The sequence below is a fragment of the Cucurbita moschata genome, unplaced genomic scaffold, assembly GCF_002738365.1.
Source record: "Cucurbita moschata cultivar Rifu unplaced genomic scaffold, Cmos_1.0 Cmo_Scf00068, whole genome shotgun sequence".
Lineage (NCBI taxonomy): Eukaryota > Viridiplantae > Streptophyta > Magnoliopsida > Cucurbitales > Cucurbitaceae > Cucurbita > Cucurbita moschata.
The window spans coordinates 769,216-788,163 of record NW_019268584.1 but is presented as its reverse complement, the minus strand read 5'-3'; the positions used below and the strand labels follow the sequence as shown (position 1 = coordinate 788,163).

General features: G+C 33.6%; 1 protein-coding gene across 1 annotated transcript; it reads left to right on the top strand.

Annotated features, from left to right (window-relative positions):
• The first annotated feature begins 15,896 nt into the window (after window positions 1–15,896).
• On the top strand, window positions 15,897–18,591 carry LOC111437906 (mitochondrial outer membrane protein porin 2-like). Its single transcript, XM_023075974.1, has 6 exons — window positions 15,897–16,093; window positions 16,196–16,263; window positions 17,039–17,149; window positions 17,561–17,647; window positions 17,739–17,947; window positions 18,036–18,591. The coding sequence occupies exons 1-6, from the start codon at window positions 16,045–16,047 to the stop codon at window positions 18,340–18,342; spliced, it is 831 nt and encodes a 276-aa protein (XP_022931742.1). The 5' UTR covers window positions 15,897–16,044; the 3' UTR covers window positions 18,343–18,591.
• The last annotated feature ends 357 nt before the right edge of the window (window positions 18,592–18,948 follow it).

Genomic DNA, 18,948 nt, shown 5'->3' with positions numbered 1-18,948 from the left:
AGCAATTAACTAAATTATTACATTAATAATTAAAAAATAACTTGATCCGCTCCCTGGAGCTTGCTGTGGGATAAGTCGGGCCTGGAAGCAAAAATTCTTACTTCTTCTTCTTCAGTTCAGCTTGCCATCTCTTCCATTTTTAATCAATTACAACATAAAATTGACTCTAATAACTCCATAAAAATTACAGACCTTTCTTCACTCATTAAACTCCATATACATTAAGCCAATTACAATAATTGAATCAAATGGAAGCATAAAATAAAATGACAAAACCATAAACATCCACTCTAGCAACCACAAATTTCATTCATGAAATGGTACCCACCATGCTCAAATTAATGTAAATAAAGTGCTTAAAACTTGCTCTAATACCAATTGATGATGTTAATATAACACATGTGGAAGCAATTTAGATCTTAGGCACTCTAAGTACATCAATTATAGTAAATTAGCTAGCATGTTCAAAAGCATTCAAACTTAAGGAGTTTGAGTATTAACCTTTTATAGTTCAAATTCATTTCTTATTCTTCTTTCGATTTCCTCACGAATCGGTTTTGAACCACCACCAGTGTCTTCCCTACTATTCTCCGGCCTTAGAACGGGATTGTGGAATCCAATGAGTGTCAAAACTAGGAAGGAATTTAGTATATGTGAAGAGAGTTTTGCAAGGAGACTTTCCATGTTGCTTGATCACTCTATTTATAGAGTCATATTTGGATGTTCATGCAAATATGACATTACCAAATTTTGACACTCAATATTACACTAACTCAAACATGTATTTTTCCATTAAGTGAAGTACATTTTGACTTTCTCTATTTCAATTCAACAATTAATTTAAATAATTAATTTCAAATCAAAATAATATTAAATGATTAATTAAACAATTTAATTAATATTTAACATTAATTCAAATGTCGATCCTTATCCATTCCGGTACATATTGATTATGAATCCCTATTCATAATTAAAATATTTAAAACTTATTTAAATATCTCCAATTCTCTCTTTTTGTTTAATTCGTAATTAAAACAAAAAATGTGGTTAAATATATCGTATTTAGCGCATATTTCCTAATTTGAATTCGGACACTTCGAACTCACTCGTAACACTGTTATATGGTCTAGTCCGATATGAGCTAGCAGGGGGACCTAATGGATCTACAGATCATGGGCTCCAATGATCCGAGATTAACTGACTAAACTCATTAACCTTGTTAACCAACATTCCTTAACTACTTGGATACTCCACTATAGCCTAGTAGTTGCACTCCCTTCACTATAGATATATTTATGTCCATTTGATATAACCATGATTAGTAAGTTGATCCTTCACAGATTGTTCATAACTATAGTTTGGTCAATTTACCATGTTTACCCCTAAAGTTACTTCTTGTTCCTTAAGTCCTACTGATCCTCTAATGAACAATTAGTTTGGGTCCAATCACCAAATTGAATCCCTCTCGGGCCAATGAGAGGGTGGGGCCTCTTGTTCAAGACTTGGAGTCAGTACTTAAAGGAACAACCTCTCTACTATCCCTAAAAGCGGGTAGGAGTGAATTCTATCTTGCACCCTATGTCCCCAACTATTCACCCAGTCTTACTCCTGAAATGGAAGACTTATTGAGTGGGCCAACTCGGGCCACTCTCACCCATGCAAATTTAAGGATAATTTCGAATAAACAGGAGTTCATAGTTAGCTCAGGATTAAGATCGAGTTACCTAAGTCATCGAATGAAAATATCAGTCTCAATAGTAAACGATATTATAAAGTGAGAGTGATTTTCTTCCTGATCCGATCTTATTCAATACTCATTGCATAGGACGCCCCCACTCACATGTCTCCACATGTACAATTTAGTGATCACATTGTTTATATCATATACAAGAGTGGGCCGCATCCATAGTGTCCCCAGGATAAGGTACTCAGCCTTATCCTTGTACTATAGATCATTTTGACTATATACTTGAACTTGGTCCACTCTTATGTCTCTACATATAGTTCAAGTAATCATACTACAGCCAAAGTGTTCTTAGTTTATTGGATTTAGATTAATGATCGTAAAATTCACTTTATTCCACAACAATCTTTACTGAATAAACATCAATAATAATTTTATTGAAAATAAAATATGGTTTTGTTTACAAACTACGAGTTTTAGGACATAAAACCCAACAGAACTTTGGGTTTCAAACTTTCTTGAACCAATGAAATTTTGCCCAAAAATTGTAAAGATCAGTCGAAGTTAAAAACCTTTGATTTTGAAGTCTTTAAAGCTCGAACCGATAGAAATTTGAACAAACTTTCATCTACGTCAGCAAGAAGCCTCAAGATTACAAGATTTATGTTTCTAAATCCTTAATCCTTGAACAAATAAAAGTTAGGTAAAGCACAAAAGGATTAAAGTTTGGATTAAGTTTCGTCCACATGGTGGGAAGAGCTCTTTATGTGAAGTTTTTAACTTCAAACTCTCCAAAGTTGGAAGAGATCATAGTTTTTTTTTGCCAAAATTTTGTCAAAATATCTTGAGGAACTTGTAAGTGTCGAATGGTATGTTTTGACCACTTAAAAGCTCAGAGGATTAAAGTCCGAACAAACTATGGATTTCTGACATCTAATTTTAAAATTTGAAAATCATACTAAACCTAACTTGAATAAAATGTCATGAATATTGTGAAGACTCGGCGAATGAATAAATTTTTTTTATGATATATTGAGAGACAATTATTGAATAAATTATTAATAAAATTATAAGTTGATTGGAGAGGAAGTTTAAACTATACACTTTAAAATGTCTTTACGTTTCTAAAACTTTAACTTTCTATATTTGCTAAATTTAAAAGTTTATAAATTTATGTATTCTATTATGTATACAGTTTAATTTTCGACATTTTTTTGAAAATTAGTAAGATTTCATCCTATACAAAACTAAATTTATGTTTAAAAAATATAATTTTAATTCTTTTTAGTGGATAAAGTTAAAAGTTTATGAAACTAAAAAAAAATATTTGTTTTGGAAGTTATTAAAAAAAATTAAAATTAAAAATCAATTAAATACAAAATTTAGAATTTATGAACTGACATTTATATAAAAAGTAATTTTAAATGTATTGATATATCATATTTGGATTCAATAATATTTTTGACTGTAGTAGAACTATTCTTGGCAAATAGAAATACACGGGAAAAAAATATTGGTTAATATGAGAAGAACAAGGGACAGGGGAGAAAATAAGCCATCTATTAGGTTTGGGTGTGATAACGGTCCAAAAGTACACTTACATCGAACTTTTTTTTTTTTAAACTTAATTTTGCACTTATACTCACAATTTTCTTCTTGATTGTTCAATTTATTCTAATTAGTAAATATGAAATAGTCAATTGTGGTTCATCGTGAAAAGAATATCAATTTGCATAAATTAAGACTAATTATAGATTTAATTGATTTATTTCGTAAAAGTTTAGAATACTTAGTGTGAACCATGCTATAACAAATCTAGAAACAACCTTGTTGGCAAATCTGGAACAAATTGTTAACCTTAATGATGAAGCAATTCGGAACTCGAATGTTTTGGGGAAGACATGGAAATTATAATCCAAATCAGCAAGATAAGTGTGTCATTGACTACCCAATTAGGAATATCTTAGGTGGATAACTTACTCCTTTTCAACTCTAAATGGGAAGCAATGAACAATATAAAAGGGAAAGTTACCCAAAAAGAAAAAGAGTCCCCAAAGGGGGAAAAACAAAAAACAAACAACTGAGGCTTCTGCTGCTGTAAAACCAGAGGACAGAAGGAAGAACCCTAATTCAGGGGCTGTTGACAGCCGAATGAAAAGAAAACCAAGAAGGATATATTAAGGCAGAGAGGTGGACGAGAGAGGCTCAAAGGAGGGGAACTTTCATTGAAGGACAACAACAAAACTTGTTACTCTTTGATCTTTTATTATTCTATCAATTTTACATGATTAAGATGTGGATTCTTTTGTTTAATTCAGTTTGCATGAAGAGCTAAACCTTACCGGGGAGGTGGGAGAGTTTTATATAGTTTAAGCAGGTTGATAGTGTGATTTTAGTATATTAAAGAGTTGTTATTAATGATTTACATGTTTGTTTAGTTAGCCACTTTACCTACATAGTTGTTCTTTGTTGAGATATAGAGTCTGATATCTATCTATGGTAAAAGATTTGGTAAAAATATAAATGGTAAATATTTCGTAAAGATCTGGTAGAGATATATATGATAGATATTTTGTAAAGATTTGGTAGAATATATCTCATAGGTTAGATCTGTTAAAACTATATTCAGTAAACTGAAACCATATATATACCCATTAGTCAGTGCTCTCAAAATATACTTTCTTTATTCTCTATATTCTCTCTTGTTATACATACCTGAAGTCATCAATAAAACGTTTAGCCAATATTTCTCCTTGAATTTCCTCTCTCCATTTCTTTGTGTTCATCTTGATCGAGTGTGTACATTGTTGTGTGATCCTAACAACTGGTATTAGCAGTAGACGAAATTCACCACGATTTGTAAAGATGGAAATTTCAAAGATTGAATTGAAAAGTTTGATGGATTCGATTTCAGTTTCTAGAAGATGCAGATAGAAGATTATCTGTACCAGAAAGATCTTCACGAACACCTGTTGGAGGTGAAGCCGGATACCATGACCACGGAGCAGTGGAATCTCAAGGATCATCTGGCCTAAAGCTGATCTGATTGACGCTGTCCAGAAATGTGGCATTTAACATCATCAAGGATTTTTGGAAGGTTTGAAATTTGTTCAAATGAGTCCTTGTGAGAACTGCATTATGAGCAAATAGAAACGAGTTATCTTCACAAAAACTGTCATAGAATTGAAGAAAGTACCATTGGAAACGGTCCATACAGACGTTTGGGGATCATCTCAAGTTCCACCACTTGGAGGATCAAAGTTCTACGTCAACTTCACCGATGATTTCAATAGGAAGGTATGTATTTATTTCCTAAAACACAAGTCAAATGTGCTTGCCATCTTCAAGAAGTAGAAAGCTAAAGTTGAAAATCAGATCGGCTTGAACATCAAATGTCTAAGGTTTGACAATGGAGAAGAGTATGACAAGTCAGAATTCAAAGCATTTTATGCAGTTGAGGGAATTCGATTAGTGAGGATAGTTCCTGGTAAAGCAAGACAAAATGGTGTTGTTGAAAGGATGAACAGAACATTGAATGAGCGGGCAAAGAGTATGAGGATTCATTATGGATTGCCAGTGAAATTATGGGCCAATGCTACAAATACAACAGTCTACTTGATCAATAGCGGGTCGTTAGTACACTTGGAGTTCAAGTTGCTAGAAGAAGTATGGGCTGGAAAAGAATTCAAGTACTCTCACTTGAGAACTTTTGGTTGTACTAAGTATGTTCGTGTTGATCCAGAGAAGAGTGACAAGCTTGACATTGAGCCTGTGAAGTGCTATCTCATAGGCTATGATTCTGACATGTTCGGGTACAAATTTTGGGATGACAAGAACAAAAAATTTATGAGACATTGTGACGTGACCTTTGATGAAAATGTCCATTAAAAGGACAAAGAGTAAAAAGGATCCAAGACAATGAAACAAATGGGAGTTGAGGTTGAGTTGTTGAAAGATTCAACTAGTGATGTTGCAGCAGATACTCAAGAAACTCCTAAAACTGTTGTAGAGGAACCAAAGGTGGAACAAGTGACATCTGAGCAGGTGTTGAAAAGATCATCTAGAGCTATCAGAGTACCAGATAGGTATGTACCTTCTTTACACTATCTGTTGCCGACTGATTTAGGGGAACTGGACCCCCTTTGATGAGACCCTAAAATTGGAGGATACAACCAAGTGGGAGCAAGCCATGGATTATGGGATGTTTAGGCTTCAGAAATGCGTTGCTCTTTCATCTGCTAAGACTGAGTACGTGGCAATAGTTGAAGCTGGAAAGAAGATGATATGGATGACAGACTATCTAGAAGAATTAGGCAAGAAGTAGCGCGAGAAGATTTTTCAGGTAGATAGTTAGAGTGTCATGCAGTTGGTGAGGAACTTGGTCTATCATCAAATTCAAAACACACAAGGCAATACCATTTCACTCGGAGGTTAGTGGAAGATGGTGATGTGTTTGGCAGAGATAGAGGGTACAAAAAATCTAGCAAACATTGGAATATTGAGGTTGTGCAAAGCCTCAAGTGGTATGGTGCAAGATTGAGAACGAAATTCTTGGTTGACTGGATCAGTCTCCAAGTGGGAGATTGTTGAGATATGGAGCTTGATATAAAAGATCGGGTAGAAATATAGATGGTAGATCTTTCGTAAAGATCTGGTAGAGATATATGTACATATTTCGTAAAATTTGGTAAAGATATATTGGGTAGAATATATCTCGTAGGTTAAATCTAGCTATATTTAGTACACTGAAACCATATATATACCACATTACGTAGTGCTCAAAATTTACTTTCTTCATTCTCTGTATTCTCTTTATTGTACATACCTGAAGTCATCAATAAAACATTTAGTAAATATTCCTCTTTAAATTTTCTCTCTTGTATTCTTTGTGTTCAACTTGAGCGAGTATGTGCGTTGCTGTGCAATCCTAACAGTTCTCTTGTTCAAAAGAAGATAGAAGATAAGAAAATTCTCTTTAATACTCTATTTCCATTGCAAAGATACCTGAAAGTAATTGAAGGGTTATGAATAATTCTTCCTCGAAAGGTTTGTTAGTAGATATTACAAAAAATATGGAAATAATCACATGCATTACTCTCGAAAGTGGGCTTAGAAATATGTTAAAAGAGCTAAAATTCACCGCAAAGTTCAACAACTTATCTATTTAATCTCTACTACCAATACCTTCCTTATTATGGTTGATTTTCTAGTTGTTCTCTGTTTTTTTTTTACCGTAGTTAACACTCTTCATACATTTTGTTAGATCGTTCAAACTCACCATCATCGATACAAAAATAATTTACTTATTACTTGCTACTTGTGATAGTGTATATTTGTACTTATTCTTGTGAATTTTACACCATTTTAGTATATACATTCACGAGCGATCAACACACCTGAAGCTTCAGCCAATCGCACCTTCACTCGCAGCCACGTGCCTTTCATTTTGAACCTCTCACCCTCTACAAATTTCCATAACTTTTTCATTAATTCCCTTTATGTCTCTACTCGATAATTTTACTCTATAGTTCTAATATTTTCATCCCGTTTTCTTGTATTAACTTAACGGATCTAGTTCCTAGGAATATAACAAGTCTTGTTTCTCTAACTATAATGCAACATACACCTAGATATGTAGCTTAAAGTTTGGGGATTATGGGTTTTTCATTACCTTCGCTTTTATTCTAAATACAACTCAAAACCTCCAAGTTTTGTTGAATGAAAACTTCCAACGCTCCTCCTTCCTCTTCTCTAATATTCTTCAAAGAGTGGTTGTCCAAAATGGATCCGTAATAATCAAAGTTCCAAGCTTTCCAATTCCCTTCTCTGTTTCCCTTTTTCTTTTCCTTTCCTATTATGATTTCTCTACACCTCCCCTTGGCAAACTCACCCATCATTCATTTTTCTTTTACTTTGTTCACTCCTTCCCCAACGCACCACCGATGGCAACATATTACGAAATTTAATTTAAGATATAAGGTTAGTCGGTAGCTTGTATCCTATTTAAACTTTGTGAACATTAATGAAGATTAGACTTACCATCCCACTTCTGTTTCTCATTTTTAACATGGTATCAGAGCATAAGAAGAGGAAGAACGGAAGAAAAGTGACGCATCAGAATAGATGACGACAGATGAATGGAGATCACCTTTCACATCCATTTAAGCCCACATTTCAAAAGTTTTAATTTGTCTCCTTCCCCTCGTTGAGCACTGCAAATCATCAATATTTTTCCTCTCAACAATAAAAGCAAGAATATATTCATTATCAAGATGTTTGTGGCAAGCTATTCAAATTTCGTAACCAACAGGTAGCCTCCTAATCTCAATCTGGGTCTTGAATTAGCTACAGATATTCGTAATCATTCTTCTGGACCGAGAAATTTGGTTGGCAAACTATTCTCGACCGTCCAATATCAAGACTACGTTATAAGAATCTTCAAATATCTCACCAATGTTCAAAGGTGACATGCTCAAGATGTTTGTACTTTCTTTCACAACAGTTTTACGAGATTCAATGATGGAATGATTCGATGATGAGTAAGCTCTCAAGTTAAAAGATCTCTCTCCATTATCATAACAATGATCTTTGACACATGCCCTTCATTAGAAGCACCTGTCGACGTATTTTTCCTTCCAAGTGCTTCTACTTGACCGTAAACAAGATCTTCACGAAGGCAACATAAGACTGCTGACCAAAGTGATGAGATATCCTTTTCGAGTTATCCTTTGAAACTTCTCTAAAGGAATCAACAACTTGATGCTTAGAGTAGCCCATGTGCATAAATCTCTCAAGTGATTCAAGAGGAACATCAATCTTGGTTTTCTTAAATATTAAAATTTCCTTTCGGTGGAATCAGCCAAATCTAATTTCAAAATTTTGGATGTTGATTTAACATATCCTATTACATTCACCGATCTGATCAGCCAGGATATTCACTTGTTCTAATTAAATTAAATGAGACAAATTATCAATCCTCAATAAATCATTTATGCATGAACTAAGGAGTGATCAGCTGGTATATCCACTTGTTCCAATCAAATTAAGTGGGACAAATTACTGGGAGGTAAATCATTTATGCATGAACCAAGAAAACCATATTGAGAGACAGCTATTCGAGTTCTGAGATACATCAAAGGTACTCCTGGTCAAAGATTCTCACTATCGTTAGAAAACAACTTAAGATTACAAAGCATATTGCTATTCTGATTGGAGTGATTGTCGAACTACCAAACCGTCTATTTCTAGGTTTTGCATCTTTATGGGAAATTCAATTATTTATTAGAAGTCTAAAAAGCAAACCAACTTACATGTGGGTGGTTGTCGAATTACCAAGCAGTCTATTTCTCGGTTTTGCATCTTAGGAGTGTATTCAATTATTTCTTAGAAGTCTAAAAAAAACAAACCAATATATTCAGATCATCAGCAAATATTTGTTTAGGGTTAACTTAAACAATTTGATTTTATAAAAGACAAATTGGATATGTGGAATATATTTTATAGAGAAGTTAGGATTTTTTCTCCATATTTTCAAGAATTAGTTGGTATCATATTTTATCATTTTTAAGTATGGTTAGCATTATAGTGAGTTAGTACGTTGTATCTTGTTTAAATCTTGCGAACATCCCACTTATGTTTGTCATTCTTACCACAACCGCTTGGTGTGTCATTTTTTATTTCGTTTTCGTTTTATAATTAATTTATATATTTATAGATTTATAAATTATATATTTATATAGTTATTTATTTATTTATTTATTTTGGTTTTATTATTATTACTCCTACTATTATTTTATCTACTTGTCTTTCTATATATATATATATATTTATTTATTTATTTATTTATAAACTAGAAACTTTTTATTTATTGTTTTTTTTTTTTACATCTACCTATTATTACAATTCTTCCTACGTTCGATCTCGAAAGTTTTTAGCTCTAAAAATAAGTGTGGATGATCGCGTTTAAGCTCTTCTTCACATTTCCTTTCCAAGTATCATTCTTGAGTGGTTGATTATTCCATAAAATTTAAACAAAAAGAATGTCTTTGCTACTCAATAATCTCACTTCTGGTGTAAGTTGTTCTTTATAGCTCAAGTCTTCTTTCAGCGGTAAGTTTTCATATTGAAGGACATGCATTGAATTTGCAACATATTTTGCATCATCGAAACATGAAAAACATTGTGTACTGCATCTAATGCAGGTGGTAATGCCAATTTGTAAGCTATTGGGCCAACTCTCTTGAGGATCTCGATAGGTCCAAAAAAACATGGATGAGTTTTCCTCTTTTGTCAAATCACTCTAGGTCACGAATAAGTGTGATTTTAAAAGAACAAACTTTAGATCTTTTCTTCTCGTGTGAGCATAACTCTTTTCGTGACTTTAGGCTGTCAAAATTTTCTTTCTAATTTTTTTTTGTATTACTTCATTAGTTGTGCAATTGTAGACCCAACAGTTGTCTTTTGATGTTTTGATAGTAACAAACTTACTCCTAATTATTAACCATTTTCAGTATTTTGAACGTTTCATCGTATAAGTTTGAGAATAACGATTTCAAACTCAAATCAGAGCTAAAACAAAAAAATTACAGTTAAGACAACATACCCGACGTGATGATGTGGCAGCAAACTCAAAATGATGGACAAATCAAAGTATATTAAGGTATGACACTTATAATTTTGGAAGAGTAATAAAATGGAGTTTTTCTTATTATTATATTTCTATATAAACTAATTTATACCTGATATAAATTTAAATCTAACCGTTACTCACATCGATTTTTATTATTATTATATTTTGAAATTTTGGTGGTTCTCACATCATTTTTATTAGTATTATATTATTATATTTATAATAAATTTTGAATTTGCTATTTGACCGTTACTCACATCGGTTTTTATTATTACTATACTATTATATTTATATAAATTTTGAATTTTTCATTTGACCGTTACTTACATCCGTTTTTATTATTTTTATATTATATTATTATATTTAAAAATATATATAATAAAAATAATTTTAGAAAAATTTTCTTATTATTTACTTTTAATCTCCCCTTTCATCTCTCTTAACCCAATCTTTCATATTAATTCTTTTTTTTTTTTCCACTCTTCTCCTCTCTTTAAACTCATCCTCTCCTCCATATTTTCAACACACAACTCCCATAATTCTCTAACCTTCAGTTGTTCAAAGTCTTCATTATTTGTTGCTCTTTCCAAACTTCTAATTTTATTTTTATTTATCTTATTCTATTTTTATTGCATTGTGAGAAAATAGTTGTGAGTGTACTTCAAATTGTAAATCTACTATTCAAGAGAGTTGATGTGTTACTACCCAATTCAAATACTTGTATCAGTTTGATCCTGCGTCGTGAAAAGGATTGAGTTTACTCTTGAACTTGTAAAAAGAGCGGTGTAGCGGTTTGACTCTGATCCGTAGAAAGAGTCGAGAAAGTTCTTTATTCAAATTTTCAAGAGGCGCTTGGGGAGTGGAGTAGGTCAAGTTTGACCGAAACACTGTAAAACTAAGGTGTCATATTTTCTAACTTTTCCTATTTAATTTTAAAATCATTATGGTGATTTATTGGATGCTGATTATTGTTTTGACTTGAATTATTTTTTTCTAGTAATTATCATATTCTACATATTTGTAAAAAGTTTCGTAATTAGAAAAATTAATCACGTCTAAATACTTTTATCGTTAAAACCCTATTCACCCCTATAGGGTTGCCATATCGATCCAACACCAACAGCTACCTACCTCTTCTCAAAAGATTGGAGTCCAATATCTTTGCCCATAAAGTGCTTCAAAAGGGGTCATCTGAATGGTTGCCTCGTACTTATTGTTATATGGAAACTCTATCAAATATAGATAAGTATCTCAACTCCTCATAAAGTCTAATATGTAAACACGCAACATATCTTCAATAATCTGTTTAGTCTTTTAGTTTGCCCATTTGTTTAAGGGTGGAATTCTGTAAAAACATTTGTTGTGTACTAAGTACCTTCGAAAGAATCTTCAAAAATCGAGAAGTAAACCACGTGTCTTTATCTGACCCATTAAAACGGGTATACCATGCAAGGCATATAATTTCTTTTAAATACAACTTTGCACACTTGTCAATTGAATATGTTAACTTCCCGGGTATAAAATAAGTTGTCTTAGTTAGTGATAAGATAAGGAAATCAATACAAGGGGAATAAGATTCGGATTACCTTGTTGATTGAATATCTCAAGACAAGAACATTATTTGAGATTCGAATCACTCCACAAGCAAGATCGATCATGTCTAGCTTGAATGATTCTTGTTGATCAAATATCTCAAGGCAAGAACGCTTGCTTGAGATTCGAATCACTCCACAAGCAAGATTGATCATGTCGAGCTTGAATGATTCTACATGCAATCTAAACTACATAGAATTGCAAAGATACTTAGCCATTGGCTAAAGAAAAGCACAAATGCTTCTTTTAATATATTTTCCAAGTCTACCTTACAAATACAACATACATGGATTTATATAGCCTCAAAATGAAACTATTAAAGGCATTCCAAAAGTTGTAACATTCATACTTAATGATCATAATTAGCCATTATGTAGATGTAACCTAAACTAAATAAAATGTCTTCAAATACAATAACTCTAAATTACTCTAAATTGTAACCCACCCAAAATTTATAACCATCAAACTTCATTCCTCTTGGATGTGACATGAATTGCAACCTCTTTTGATAATTTTGACAACATTTTCTTCACATCTTCATTGAAGTATATTGTATGAATGATGTCTCTTGGTTCATATCAGTTAGTTTGTCAACCACATCTCATATTGTTGTCGATGTCAATCGAGTTTTAGGCAATCTTTAATGAAATCCATGGTCACTTCCTCCCATTTTCATTCGTTTAATAATGGTTGCAGTAATCCAGCGAGCTTCTGTCTAGGTGCCTTAATTTATTGACAAGTTAAACACTTGCTCACATATTCAACATATTTCTTCATCCCACGCCACTAAAAACATGTTTTTCAAGTTTTCATACATTTTTTGTGGCATCTGGATGCACAGTATATGGTGACTCATAGTTTCATATTAAATCTATCGTTTAATTTCTCCATTGTTCAGAACACATGTTCGACTCTACCACTTTAAACTACCTTCAACTACTACTAATAAGTCTTTGGCTCGCTTAGCTTCCGGTTGGTTAATTTTCATAAGCTAAGGATCTTCCTGCTGACCCTAAATGATTTTTTGCTGTAAAGCCAGGCAGATAGTGATAAGAGCTAACCAAGTCATTACTTATCTTACTAGAAACGCTATTTGAGCTTGTTCAAATTTAGTCCAAACTTTTGTTTACCTAGTGAGCAGTGCAGATGAATGAGTTGTTTTAAAACTCAAAGTGTTAGCTACTACATTTGCCTTGCCATGATGGTAAAAAATTCCATATCATAATCTTTCACCAATTCCAACCATTCCACAATCACTTATATTTAACTCCTTTGGTATGAATACATATTTTAGGCTTTTATGATCTATAAAGACTTGAATCTTTTCACCATCAGACAATACTTCCAAATTTTCAAAGCAAACACCATAACAGCTAGCTCTCGATCGTGGGTTGGATAATTGCATTCATAATCTTTAAATTGTGGGGATGCATAAACAATGACTCTTCGTTGTGCATAAGTATGCAATCTAATCCATTTTTAGAAGCATCACTATAAATTACTAGATTGACAATCCTATTAGGTACAATAAGTACTCCTTGTGTTCCTGGAAACTTCCTTTACAAGCGTGGCTCCACTCAAATATTTTTTCTATTCTAATTAACTGAGTTAGTGGCGCCACAATTTTCGCAAAATCTTTAATAAATTGTCTGTAATATCCTAACCCAAGAAACTTCTCACCTTTGAAATTGTAGTTGGTCAAGCACATCTTATCACTGTCTAAACCTTTGTTGGGAATTCTACAATACCGTCCAGAATACCACATGACCGAGGAATACCACCTTTTAAAACCAAAATTCACGTTTAGAGAACTTAGCAAATAATTTATTCTCTCTCAAATTTCTAACCTTTAGAGTAGTTATTGTCTTAGGAACACGGCTTGATTTCACACCAAAAAACCAAAAGCTCTTTTCCATTAGGGGTCGAAATGTTATCTCTTTCTTATAGTAACCAATATTGGTATGATAAGCAGATAGTCAATCCATGCCCAAGATAATATAATAATCATACATATCCAATATCATCAATAAAACATCTAAGGGTTATCTAGACACTGTTACTCTATCACCTTTCACTTTATCACAAGTCATCAATACTACTTGTGAGGGTGTAGACATCCATAACTCATAGCCTAAATGCACTATTTTAAGTTGGGTTTGACAAACAAACATAAGCGAAATAAAATTATAAAAAATAAAAAATAAAAAGTGTAGAGCCCCAATCAAATACAATATCGGCATAATAACCACATATAGGTTAGGTACCCATCACAATGGTACTTTACTAGTTGTGGCATAATAAGTTTTGCCTCGGGCCTGGGTCTGACCACCGACACTTGTTTGAAGACCTCCACCTCTAGGGGTAGGTCTCTCGGTACGAACTACATTCAAATTCCTTGCATTTCAACACATTTTTGTCAGATGACCACTCTTACCACAATTAAAAAAAGTTTTATTTGTTGAAGCACGAGGTCCTTCATGGGTCAATCTACATCTTCCAGAAACTACCTTCCAATCACCAACGGGAGGTCAATAGTCAACATGTTAATGTATTGCTTGCTACTAGGGTTCAAAAGAGATCTAAGCATACCTCCGTTTACTTTCCACACGTACCTAACTACTGACACTATAGTCACCCCTCGGAGTACTCGTTCCAATCTAATAAAAGTTTTCAAAGTTGTGATAAAGTCCTAAGATGCATGTGTCGACACTAAGTCCTGTATTTTCGGTCTCAGACTTTTGATAAAGAGATTTATCTTCTCTTCTTTAATAGCAATCAAACGAGAAGCAAATCTAGATAATCGTGTAACCCTTAAGTTAGATCACGACGTTTTCGTTCCTTTGAACTTTCTATCATTTTGATTCTAGTTATTATTGCTAACATCAACGTTACCTTTGACTTTAAATGAATTTTACAAATGTTCAAGTCACGGCAATGTTTAGATGTGATTGTTCTAAATGAATTTTGTACATACTAGCTATATTATGCATATAATGACGTCTATATTTTGTTAAGAAAAACCTTGTGAGCTTGCCTTTGAGACGAATTGTGAAGCATTGTGAAGTTTGTGCTTGGTGCAATGCAATCGAGAACATAATGGACTTAACTTCGGCTTTGTGAGCTAGAATGACATCTTTTTGGCTTTGTTCATAATTCGTATCCCTTTGCCACTGCCGGTCACTCTAATGTTCTAGTTTTATCCAGGTTAGTTGGTTCGAATTTTTTAATAATTTTTAATATATATCATGTATAAAAGAATCAAATCATATATATAATTTATTTAATTTCTTCAAAATACTTAAAAAAAAACGAAACTTGAAATATAATAATATATTGAGAGAAAAATAATAAACGTAAGTTAAATAGTGATAATATTTTAACGATATAGATTATAATTTACTAAACGCTTTTTTATATTTAAATCTAATAAAATCTTGAGTCCAATAAAGTGTTGATAAGGACGGTATGAATATACTATACAAACCACAAAAAGGCTCAGTGTCTTATGACTATAGCAGCTTAGGCTTGTCCGAATTAAACTCCAAACCCATCCAATAACTTTTGTCCAAGAAGGTTGAACTGAAATCCATTTAGCGGATAATGGATCTACGTGATCGAATTAGGTCGAGTGACTTTCAGTCTCGTTTGGTTAGACACCGACCCATTCAATATAAACAACAATGGGTCAAGTAACATTTAGTCTCATCTACTTGAACTAAAATTTGGTACGACATTCTTTTGAGCTGCTCGTTGAGCAGCTTCATTATCTCGAGTATCTAGATTAATCGGGATTTTTCAAAAATATTTAAGAGCAATAATTAGTGTGTTTAGAGCCAAATACTGAAAATAAAAATAATAAAGTAGAAAATAAAAATAATAAAGTAGAAAATAAAAAGTTGGGAGACAAAATTGTATTATTGGTATTATTATAATTCTGAAAAGGAAAGCTACCGGTAGAAAACGGACATTGGCGTAGCAAACAGAAGATCACAGCCGACCATCACAACGCCATCCGACTCGTGGAGAAGCTGATCGCCCCCTCTCTCTCTAAATTTCACATTTCCCTATTTCCTTCTCTCTCTCTCTCTCTCTCTCTCTCTCTCTCTCTCTCGTTTCTCACTGCATTCCGATCCCCAAGATGAGCAAGGGACCTGGACTTTTCTTCGACATCGGCAAGAAAGCTAAAGGTATTCTTCTTCATATCTTCTTTTCCCCTCCAAATCTTCTCCTCCATTTCCAATCTCCGCCGCCGGAACGAATATTCATCGCTTTGTCTTTTCTTTTTTCAGATCTTCTGACCAGGGACTACATCTCGGATCAGAAATTCTCTGTCTCAACGTATAGCGATGCTGGAGTGGTAATAATGCCACTCTTTGTTTCTTCATTTGTTCTTCTTTTTTCGCTTCTTCGTCGCATGATTCCATAGGTCTAAGTCAGCGGTAATTAGTGTACCGCATGTTGTATTATTGATTGTTCTTTCCCCCCCTGGATCTTCAAGGTCGGTCAATGGAAAGTATTGGTTTCACTTTTTATGCATTCGTATTCTGTTTTGTAATGATGTAGTAGTTTTAATTGTCTTTTGAAGTGATTCTGCACCGACTGTTTGGGTTAATTATGTACTTTCACTGTTTGACTTGTTTTCGTTTCGAATCGGATATGTATTTCGGCCTTTGTTTCTTAAATTTTAGGGCAGAGATGTCTGTTTGGATCTATTAGCAAATGATCGTTTGAGATGATGCTGGATTTCTTTTTTAGTTCTAGGAATTTGAACAAGACATTGTATGGCCTATTTTTCCATTTTTTGTTCTCTTGGTGCTCTATTTCAGCTGTTAAATGCCGTCATTGCCATTGGATTTAGTCTCTTTTTCCTTATCTAAATTCGTCTCTTACTGTCCTATTTTCTTCCTCCGAACTTTAAAGTGTTCCATGAATTCTCACTATCGTGAATTGTATGTTAATGTCTTCTAAGCTGAAATCATAGTCTTTGAGTTTTTGGACGAATATCATGAGTTCATTTCAGCCATGTCTCTACTAGATTCCTTCTCCAATTGCTAGTTCATGTTAGTTAAATCAAATTATGGAGTGACTTCATGTCAAATTGTATTCATATATTGTTGTCCTTACTCTTGTAGGTCCTTACCTCCACTGCAGTGAAGAAAGGGGGACTTTCAACTGGGGATATTGCAGCATTGTACAAGTACAGGAATGTTACATTTGATGTTAAAGTTGATACGGAATCAAATGTGAGTTCTTTTGCTTATAAATCTATTAATTATGAAGATAATAAAGATTCATCTATTTATGAATTAACAATACGAGTAAAAAATAATCAAGAAAGTTCGTACAAGTACAACACAGATAAATGGAAATTTTTGATATATCGATGGGTATCCCTATCAATAATTATCTAATAGATAATGATATTATAGATCAGGAAAAAAAATCTGGATAGAAAATATTTTGATTGGAGAATGCTGCATTTTTGTCTCGAAAATAAGGCCGATATTAGAGCTTGGATCAATATTGAGCCTAACACGAACCGTAATCAAAATTGATAAGAAGGATTTTTTTGTGAATCGCGTTTCTTTTTTCTGGATTAGGGTCATGCTACACATCCATGTCTTTCATCTTACCCATTATTTTATTTTTCTCAGATTTCTACAATCGTTACATTAAATGGAATAGTGCCATCCACAAAGACTATTGCTTCAGTCAAGATCCCAGATCATAACTCTGGCAAGGTAAACTGCAGAGCATTCTTTCCATTAGTGTTGGAGATCTCTTTTGTACTTCAAATTGCTTGTTTCTGATTATTCTTTCTTCTTGCGGCAGTTGGAGATTCAATATTTCCACGATCATGCAACCTTCACCAGTGCAGTTGCCTTGAATCAAAACCCCATAGTCGATGTTTCAGCCACCCTTGGTACTCCAAGCTTTGCCTTTGGTGCAGAAGCAGGATATGACACCACTTCTGGTAACTTTACAAAGTATTCTGCTGGCATTAGCGTGACAAAACCCGACTCATCTGCTTCGATAATCTTGTAAGATATCATTCCCAATCTACAAGTTCTTTTGTTATGTTGGGTCTGTTGCTCATTCTAATCCATAGTTCCTCCTCTCCTTTAATAGAGGTGACAAGGGAGACTCAATAAGAGCTTCCTATGTGCACCATTTGGATCAACTCAAGAAGAGTGCTGCAGTGGGAGAGATTACTCGAAGATTCTCCACGAACGATAACACTTTCACGGTAGGCGGGGCGTTTGCTGTCGATCATTTGACAGTGGTGAAGGCGAAGCTGAACAATAATGGGAAACTTGGGGCACTCCTCCAGCATGAAATTGTTCCAAAATCTTTGTTGACCATCGCCGGTGAGATTGACACAAAGGCATTGGACAGAATCCCCAAGTTTGGTTTGTCTCTTGCTCTCAAGCCATAATTGTTCTAAAAATTTCTTGTGAAGGGGACTCAAATTCTTGCGCTGCTCGTGAAAAGAGAGCACTCAATAAGTAGTTCCACAGATTCATATTTCTTTAGGTCTTCTGATACTGTGGATTGTTTGTTACTCCCCCTCCCCTCTATTTTTGTTGGTTTTTCCTTTTTAGGCTTTGGAGGCATTTTGTCATTTTGACAATCCGTAACTTCTTAAATCGGAGAGAGTTAATGATTTCGATTTCAAACGTTTCAATTTGATCGTGTCACCACATTATTATTATCGAGTCTTTTCAATCTCGTGTCTATATGTGATGAATGATATGTGATTCAAGGTCTCAAACAGTGGTCGCTACAATAAATGTTTGTGGCAATAATGTTAGAAGAATTGAGAGGATATCTACTCAAATTGGGCGTGGGAACATTTTCTTTGCACGGCCACTGAGATTTTTTGTGTTTCAATTGATAAGAGTCTAAGAATGAGTCAAAATTCAACCAGGGAATCAATCAAATCTTCATTATTTCCTCATCAATACGATAAGAGTCTAAGGATTTTTAGTTTCTTATAGAGAAAAGAATCACAAAAAGTCTAAGAAGGGGAAAATGACTTAAG

Excerpts from the sequence above, each read along its gene's own strand:
- LOC111437906 (XM_023075974.1), top strand. The coding sequence starts at position 16,045 with ATGAGCAAGGGACCTGGACTTTTCTTCGACATCGGCAAGAAAGCTAAA. Across the intron at positions 16,264-17,038 it reads CGTATAGCGATGCTGGAGTG|GTCCTTACCTCCACTGCAGT; the intron begins GTAATAATGCCA and ends TTACTCTTGTAG. Across the intron at positions 17,150-17,560 it reads AAGTTGATACGGAATCAAAT|ATTTCTACAATCGTTACATT; the intron begins GTGAGTTCTTTT and ends TATTTTTCTCAG.